A 9,029-nucleotide genomic window follows, 5' to 3' on the forward strand; every position below is an offset into this window, starting at 1 on the left:
ATGAACCAGCCTTCTTCAGAGGTCTCGATTTTGGTCAAATTCGATCCAGCTCTCTGCGGTTCCTCTTGGCTTTCTGATTTTGTACCATTTGGTAATTCTATCAATCAGTCTTTTTCGGGTTCTTCCAAGTCTTAGGGTTAGGGGTTCGTTGTAAGTGAAATGCAGAGTTTTACTGTAGAGTTTTGTTTTTATTCTGCTCTGATTCAAACTGTAATCTGCAATATTAAGGAGATGTTTTGTTTTATGAGCATCTTGTTGTCCTCCTGAACTCCAATGCAAATCTTGTGACCCAGTTTACGTCCAACATTTTCTTTTCCCAACTCGATGCCAAAATTTTCTTCGTATTTCTTTCCTCGTATTTATACTCCTAATATAGTTTCCTTCTTACTATCTTTTCTTCCTCGTCCTCCCTCTTATCCTTGACCTCCTCCTCCTTCTCCTATTTATCTATCATCTTTGCTACTTTTCATGCCGGATTTACATTCAGCTCACTTCTGTGGAAGTGAGGAGGAAAGTGGGCACATCGTAGATTTGTATAAGCTTAACCCAACTTTTAGGACTATTTGCCCCTACAGCTAAGCCTCAGTGGGATTTTCGTGATATATTTATACGATATACTTATACTGATTACCTCCCTCTGTTTCAGGAAACTCAATGATACTAGTTTGGCAGACCTGGGCATCACAATGCTACCAGGATATGCGGATCCTTATCATAAGAGGTGAGTATGCAAAGTATTGACAACATTTTGAAATCTATTATTGAATAGTTTACCATCGTTCATCATAACTTTTTTCCCGGTAATCCAATCCCCTTAATAGTCAAGTGGAGCTCCCACATTTTTAGGGCCTTTGTACGTCTATTTTAAGGGTGCTCACACTTCACACCTCTAACCTCGTCTCACACTATCTACTACCTACCTGCACATCATATAGCATATACATTTATTATGGCAGACACGGTGGGCTTATTTATTACAGCTGTATTATTATATTAGATACCTATTATAGATTTAGTTTTAGTTTAAATTAGTACTTAGCCTTAACATTGTACCACATACAATTGTATATTTGTACAAATAAAATTGATATTGATATTGATTGACGTACCTTAAGATCACAAGTACTATTTTTAATATGTATTTTACTTCTTGATTTCAGACCGATGAAGAAGGGTGAAATCGGGTGCTTCCTCAGTCACTACAACATTTGGAATGAAGTAAGTTGAGTGTCACCCTGTTACCTAATAGGGTCCAGAAATAAGAATGAAAACAGAGGGGAATTTCTAAAAATGCTTTGTGTATTGCATACTTTGCAAGTTTCAAGGCGTTCATATAAAAATAACATCTGCCCGTAACCACAACCCGACTTGAAACTTGATAAGTTCAAGTTTAATTCAAAAATCAACCAATCAGATTTGCAAGAGTTTAACTCTTGAACCAAGTTAATACTCTGCTTGTAGTCTGGGGACCTTTACTTTATTTATTTTCTTTCAAGTTATACTTACATAAGTACCTAGTACCTACCTACTTGTACTTGAAGCATTTATAATATTGACTTATTTATCAGGTTGTAGACAATAATCATGACATTGTGATGGTATTGGAAGATGATGTCAGGTTCGAATCCTTCTTCAGACAGAAGTTGGCGACCATCTTGAAAGAACTGAAGACGAAGACGCTTCCAGCCTGGGATTTGATGTAAGTGAAATGAGCTAAAAACAGAGTAGAGCGGTGAGTATAGAGATAGAGCAGGGGTTTCCAACTTTTATGTGTATGCGGACCACATGCTACATTGGGAGGTCCTTCGCGGGCCACATATGTACATAGGGGAGCACCCCCCCTTATTGTAGCAGAAAACTAACATTTAGGTATGTTTGTACATATCCCAAAAAGCTTCGCGGGCCACATGTGGCCCGCCAGTTGGAAACCCCTGAGAGAGATAAAGGAGCTTGTAGAGGGAAGGACGAATTCAATCCGCATAGAGCTCAAAGCATAAAGCTCTATGCTTTCCGCGCTACTCTTTGGCCTTAGCCACCTCAAGAACATTAAGGCCTTTATTTAAATGAGAGTGTTCCTACTTACGCACAACACGATTTTTTTTTCCAAACGACAAGTGGGAACGGGCCTTAACCCTACTCAATTTCCATTTCAGCTACCTGGGTAGGAAGAAGTTATCTGAGAAGCCAGATACCTGGGTGTCTGGCTCGCGCTATCTGGTGGAAGCTAGCTATTCTTACTGGACGCTAGGTTACTTACTAAGCCGCCAGGGTGCGCGCAAGCTCACTCAAGCTCGGCCTCTGAGTAACCTACTTCCCGTGGACGAGTTCCTACCCCTCCTGTCTGGGAAACATCCAGAGTAAGTACCTACTAGGTCCTAGTAACTCTAGGTTCCATTGTTCCACTATAGTGTAGTTACCTTTAAAATCGGAGTTCACTGAATTTCATTTTGACAGAGGGAATTGTAACTGCTAAGGTCTTATCGTTTGACAGGGGGAACTGTAATTGCTATAAAACATCCAGAGTAAGTACCTACTAGGTCCTAGTAACTCTAGATTTCATTGTTCCACTATAGTGTAGTTACCTTTAAAATCGGTCACTGAATTTCATTTTGACAGAGGGAATTGTAACTGCTAAGGTCTTATCGTCCCGAAATCGAAGAGAGAAGGAAGACGGGATGGGAGAAAGCCAGCCGTTCCGAGAATGAACCTTATAACTTCAGGATAAAATCCGCCCCGGGCGGGAATGGAACCTGCGGCCTAGCACTTTCACTCTCTCTCTCTCTCTCTCTAGAACTCTCAACGATGTAAAATACATAGCAACATCGTCAACAAGCAAGAGAAACTGATATGTATGTTTGACACAATATGGTGGCTTTTCTTCTCCTTTTCATCAATCTTGCTCTGAAATGAGAGCCGAATAATGAAACGTAATGAAACGTGACCGAATAATGAAACGTAATACCACAAAGGTATGGCGTAATACCCATGAGACCGAGGTGAGGAAATATATTGAATATCTCCGAAGGTAAAAACATTGCTTTTAGCTTGAGTTCATATGGAAGAGTGAACGAGTTAGAGATGGAAAAAAAAGACAAAGATAAGAAGGGAGAAATGGATAGAGATAGAGAGAAGGGGAGGAGAGAAGATGAAGAAAGGGAGAGATGTAGGGAGAATGTGGAGGGGGAGAGAGTGAGGGGAGGGAGGGACAGACAAAAAGAGAGGGTCAGACTGAAACAGAAAGAGTGAAAACCCCAAGGACCCTAAAAATACAAAGGGAAAAAACTAAAAGGTGAAAAAAAGGAAGAAAATGTAAAAAAAGGCGGAAAATAATGTAAGAAGAAAAACTGTCGTTTATTTGAACAGTAGGTAATTTTCGAGTTGTCAGTTCACAATGGGGCCTGTGTATGAAAGAGCTTCAAATAGTCATTATTACACAACATAGGACATTAGATTTGATTATCTCACACCATGTGCTAAAATGAACAGAAAACATTTCAGGACCATTTTATTTTGTTTTTATTAACAGAAAGGCGGAAAATAATGTAAGAAGAAAAACTGTCGTTTATTTGAACAGTAGGTAATTTTCGAGTTGTCAGTTCACAATGGGGCCAGTGTATGAAAGAGCTTCAAATAGTCATTATTAAACAACACAGGACATTAGATTTGATTATCTCACACCATGTGCTAAAATGAACAGAAAACATTTCAGGACCATTTTATTTTGTTTTTATTAACAGAAATGTTTGAATGTTATCTAAATCTAGTACGTGTCTGTGTCGTAGCAAGCCGGCCTATCTATGTTCCTTATCAGATGGGCAAAAAGAGACATGCTAGCCCCCATTTGAGGTTAAGCTAAATCCCGCTTTATCTCGCATGGGTTTTTTCTGAATTATATTTTTACACCCAATTAAACACCAAAATAACGGAATCTCAACCTCTCTTCCATTGTGAAAATAAGGCTCCGTAACCGACCTAAACCTCACCAAGAAAATGTCAACATTTTCTCTGCCTTATTGATATTGTGTTTCATCCGAGTTTTTGTTGACTTCTCTTTCCCTCCCTCTTTCTCTCTCTCCCTCTCTCTCTTCCTCCCTCCCTCTCTCTCTCTCTCATGTTTATTTTAACCTTGTATACTAATAATAAATTGGATTAAAGTGTATGTAATATTAATAGAGATCTCGTAAACGGCTCTTCATTTTAAAGGTCAGATTTTCAGACCAAAATAAACTTCACTCTACATTTTCCCATTTCTTTGATCTGCCTTGAAATTTATAGGTACGAGAAAACATAAGTCGGTAACTAACTACCTACCTACATCTATGTATACTAACTGGGTGGGGGAGGAAAAACATATCTTTTCCCATAAGAATAAATAAAAACTTTTCCCTCACAGAAAAAAAAAGTTAGCAGAAAATTTAAGTTACTGAAAGAAGAAAGAACACTTTTTTTCACCACACTAAATTCATTATTTATGGGTATACAAGTAACTTTTTAGCTAGATTCTGCTGGAAGAAACCTTTGTTTAGCACACGAAAAAGGTTGAACCCTCCCAGTGCATGTAGGGGACGTAAAATTTAAGAGCTCTCTTCCTGCCCGCATATTATAACATATTTTGTGTCCTTTTTTTCGAAAAATTTCGGCGAGCATTATGATGTTGTTGCATGTCAGAAAGTACACGTGTTTTTTACATTATTGTTACAATTTTCGAGTACTTGTAAGTTGTTGGAATTTATTGGCACTTGTAATCATGTTTGACTTTTCATCGACCAAGGGAAGAAGGGGTCTTTGGGTGTAATCAGAGGAGGAATCATGCCGAGGCCCACTAGGCCTGAGCCTAGCCTAGCCTAGGGGCACACGAATTATATCAATAACCTCTCCTTACCCACACCACAGGGGTGGTAAATTTTATGAGTCTAGGGGCGCTGAAAATGAAAATCCGGCCCTCTAATTATGAACTGTAAATGCACGATTATACATACCTATACAACATGTAAACTTTTCAGTAGCTATTACAATGGGTTTTTTTAAGAGGTTTGACAGAGGAAACTGTAACTGCTATGGTCTTATCGTCCCGAAATCGAAGAGAGAAGGAAGACAGGATAGGAGAAAGCCAGCCGTTCTGAGAACAAACATTATCCCATCAGGATAAAATCCGCCCCGGGCGGGAATCGAACCCACGGCCTAGCGCTTACAAGGCAGACGCACTACCAACTAAGCTTACTAGACTGGCTGGGTATACCTTTACCCACAGTGAAAATCACATTATTTATTCAAACTTTCCGGTAATTTGGTAACCACAAAAAATCCTGGACCCTGGATTAACCCACAGTACTAAAGCCTTCAAAACAACAGATTTGAACTGAAATGAATTCATCTGGACAGGGAAGAGGTTTTTTTTCAATTATTTAATCATTCTTTTCAAGGTTTGTACTGTCACAGCTTTGATTTGTGAACGTTTAGGGAGGGATTGAGGGAAAGTGTTGCGTTGCAACATTTGATTAAATCCATCATTCCTGTCAACATAGAATGTCACCAGCAACCGGGTTGCATGAAATTCTTTAAATAACCCTGACAGAAGTAGAATTCTAGTTTTTTTTGTTCTTTTTTTTTTTTTTTTTTTTTTTTGGTCCAAAATATCATATGTGAGTCTAGGGAAGATGAGGTATTTCTATTCAGTCTAGACGTGAGTTATGAAAGCCTTATAGGGTACACACTATTCATTATAACTTACATATTTGGGCGATTTCATGCTAGACTACTCGTACTGTTGGTACATTGCCAAATCTCGAAGAAAAAAGGATTCTAGGTAGTCAGTATCAGAAAACTGTTCGCCTATACTTATTTTATGTGAAACCCTTATTTAAACCTTATTGAACAGCAGGTCCTTTAGACTTTAGATAATTTCGCCTCTAAAATATTTCTGGACAATCCAAGGGCGATCGTTTTATGTGCATCCCTCCTGATATCCTAATCCGGGATAAAAAAAAAAATCCCCACATTATGAAATAGGGCATTGTGTGTAGGGATTTGGGATTGTCTGGAGCTTAAATGTTTTTCAAATTCTGTGGAATCTACAGAGTTATCCCCCAACTAGGCAGAACAATGGGGTCTCGGTAGCACAATAATGATATTGTATCCAGAGTTCAATACACGGCTGTGTAGGGAGACTAGAAGAGTATGCAGACTATTGCAGACCTCTTTGTGTCATCATAACTTTCGGCTATTGGGAGGAATTTAGTTTTCCTTCCATCCGCAGATGCTGGGCGGAAACATAAAAAATCCACCACATCTCAGACTACAAGTGACTCCGACGTCATTTGGAAAATTGAAAATGAAATTTATTTACCAAAAGAAAATGTTCAAAAAGGTCGAAAAAAAGATGAATACCTTAATACGTATATGCTAAACCCTTTTCCCACTCTGGCCAACAAAAAAATCGGACTACTTTAAGCACATTAGCTTCTTTGAGTTATTTTTTAAATACGATTAGCCTTAGGGACCTAAACTGGCGATGTTTCAGAGTTTCAGTCAATAAAGAAATTAATGAAAAATACATAGACTTTAGGAAGTAGGTACCAGGCACCTGGTACCTACATACCTACTGTCAGGACAATTCAATTTCTTTAGAAAAGGCCTTTGTTTTAATAGGCGAGTCTGAAAAATCTTTTTAAGTCTCTTCAAGAAAAGACGTTGTTTACTTCTAAGTTTATTTTAGAGATAAAAAAAAAATATCAAAAACAAACCTGATCAGGTGTACCTGATAGTGAGTGGCTGGTCTTAGTATTTTTTTTTTCTCTGTGTATCAGTCTGTCTGAATCACCCTGTCTGAGACAGCTTTGATTAAAAAATACCTCTCTTCCCCTTCCCCTTCTCATTCCCTCCTCTTCTATCCTGTTCAGCTTTCTACTATTGTTTTCTCTCCCTATCTTATTTGTTCTTCTTCATCCACCATATTTGCTTTCCCCCCAAATTCTTCTCCTCCAGTATTTCTCAATTACCGCTTCATCTTCGTCTAAAATTCAATACAATCTATATTCCAAACGTTGTATATTTTCCGGTCTCGCTTTTTATTGCAATTTGCAATTGAATATTTCCTTTAGAATCTTAAGAATAATATTGTCTTTTTGCTGTCTTCATTTTAGAATTTATGTTGTTGTAAATATTACACTACAAGCGGTAGAGAAGTAAACCGTTCGCTCTTTGAACGCTTCTCTCTCTCTCTCTCTCTCTCTCTCTCTTTCTTTCTTTCTCTCTCTCTTTTTCTCTCTCTCTCTTTCTTTCTCTCTCTCTCTCTCTTTCTTTCTCTCTCTCTCTCTCTTTTTTTTCTCTCTCTCTCTACCATTGTAGATCATTAAAAAAATGACATTTTCTAGTCTTGCGGATTCCTCAGAAAGCTCCAATTTCCGGGTTTAAAAAGCACGACAGCACTTTATTATTATTATTATTATTATTATTATTATTATTATTATTATTATTATTATTATTATTTACAAAGGAACTGCATTCTCTTTCTTTTTATGATACCTAATAAGGAAGGTATCATAGAAATCATTAGAATAATAAAATTCAAGTGTAGGTAATGGGCAACATGAAATTTTGTCATCACATGGGTATTGACTAAGATGAAGCTTTTGTTGACGAAAAAGCTTCGTGACATCGTGACGTTTCAGCTAATAGGGACAATTTTATTATCTACTATGTTTGTATGTATGCTCAATATGCTCATATGCAAGAGGGTTCTTTTGGGGGGGGGACTTGAAACGGATCTTTTAAACCTTGTTCTCCTGACCCAGCACATGCTGGCTTTAATAAGGATTGTAATTGTTCTTGAAACCGATGATGAAGATGAAGGGTAGGGGATAAGGAGGTAAGGGGACAAAGAGAAGAGGAGTAGGGGACAAGAAACAACGGAAGTAAAGAAACACAGAGGTACAGCAAATCGGGACAAGGGAAACGAGCAATTAAACCATTCCTATAGAATTTCCATCATATCAACAGACATTTCATATCCCTAGCACATTATACTTGTAGTCAACGTCAACCTTCTTTATCCCATGTTTGCGGACGTCTCCAAAACATAAACCCAAAAACTAGACAATTAAGTATGGCCCAAAAACTAGAGAACTATACATATATGACCCATAAAATAAGTTCCCTTGCGCGAGCTAAAAAGAGTTACTGCTATGTGAATGTGTTAGAAAAAGAGAGGGGGGAAGGGAGTGAAAGAGAGAGAGGGAATGGGAGAGAGAGATGGATATACTGAACAAGGACAAAAAGGTTTCTTTCTCAGTTTTATAAGGCTCGAAACTTTAATTCTAATTCCCAGGGGTAAAATAAAACAGGAAAAAGAAACAGAAAGGAACACTAAACAGAGTAATAGAAATCAGAGACCGGTAAAAAGAACAAAGTAAAGAAAAAAAAAGTTTTACCTAGGCTTTTTTCCAAATCAACCGGAAAATGCTATTAAATTTATAGGGATTGAGAAAAGTTAATCTCATCCCTCATATCAACAGACATTTCATATCCCTAGCACATTATACTTGTAGTCAACGTCAACCTTCTTTATTCCATGTTTGCGGACGTCTCCAAAACATTAACCCAAAAACTAGACAATTAAGTATGGCCCAAAAACTATATATGACCCATAAAATAAGTTCCCTCGCGCGAGCTAAAAAGAGTTACTGCTATGTGAATGTGTTAGAAAAAGAGAGGGGATGGGAAGGGAGTGAAAGAGAGAGAGAGAGAGAGAGAGAGAGAGAGAGATGGATATACTGAACAAGGACAAAAAGGTTTCTTTCTCAGTTTTATAAGGCTCGAAACTTTAATTCTATTCCCAGGGGTAAAATAAAACAGGAAAAAGAAACAGAAAGGAACACTAAACAGAGTAATAGAAATCAGAGAACGGCAAAAAGAACAAAGTAAAGAAAAAAAAAAGTTTTACCTAGGCTTTTTTCCAAATCAACCGGAAAATGCTATTAAATTTATAGGGATTGAGAAAAGTTAATCTCATCCCTTTCTTATTCTCTCTT

The 9,029-nt window shown here is 37.7% G+C and overlaps 1 protein-coding gene across 1 annotated transcript; it reads left to right on the forward strand.

Annotated features, from left to right (window-relative positions):
* On the forward strand, positions 1–8,245 carry LOC103520801 (glycosyltransferase 25 family member-like). The gene is made up of 6 exons (XM_017448707.2): positions 1–21; positions 576–721; positions 1,161–1,218; positions 1,569–1,699; positions 2,154–2,361; positions 8,235–8,245. The coding sequence occupies exons 1-5, from the start codon at positions 1–3 to the stop codon at positions 2,359–2,361; spliced, it is 564 nt and encodes a 187-aa protein (XP_017304196.2). The 3' UTR covers positions 8,235–8,245.
* Positions 8,246–9,029: the final 784 nt, after the last annotated feature.

The sequence above is a fragment of the Diaphorina citri genome, unplaced genomic scaffold (genome assembly GCF_000475195.1).
Source record: "Diaphorina citri unplaced genomic scaffold, Diaci psyllid genome assembly version 1.1 scaffold71, whole genome shotgun sequence".
Lineage (NCBI taxonomy): Eukaryota > Metazoa > Arthropoda > Insecta > Hemiptera > Psyllidae > Diaphorina > Diaphorina citri.

Excerpts from the sequence above, each read along its gene's own strand:
- LOC103520801 (XM_017448707.2), top strand. The coding sequence starts at position 1 with ATGAACCAGCCTTCTTCAGAG. Across the intron at positions 1,219-1,568 it reads ACTACAACATTTGGAATGAA|GTTGTAGACAATAATCATGA; the intron begins GTAAGTTGAGTG and ends CTTATTTATCAG. Across the intron at positions 1,700-2,153 it reads CTTCCAGCCTGGGATTTGAT|CTACCTGGGTAGGAAGAAGT; the intron begins GTAAGTGAAATG and ends TTTCCATTTCAG.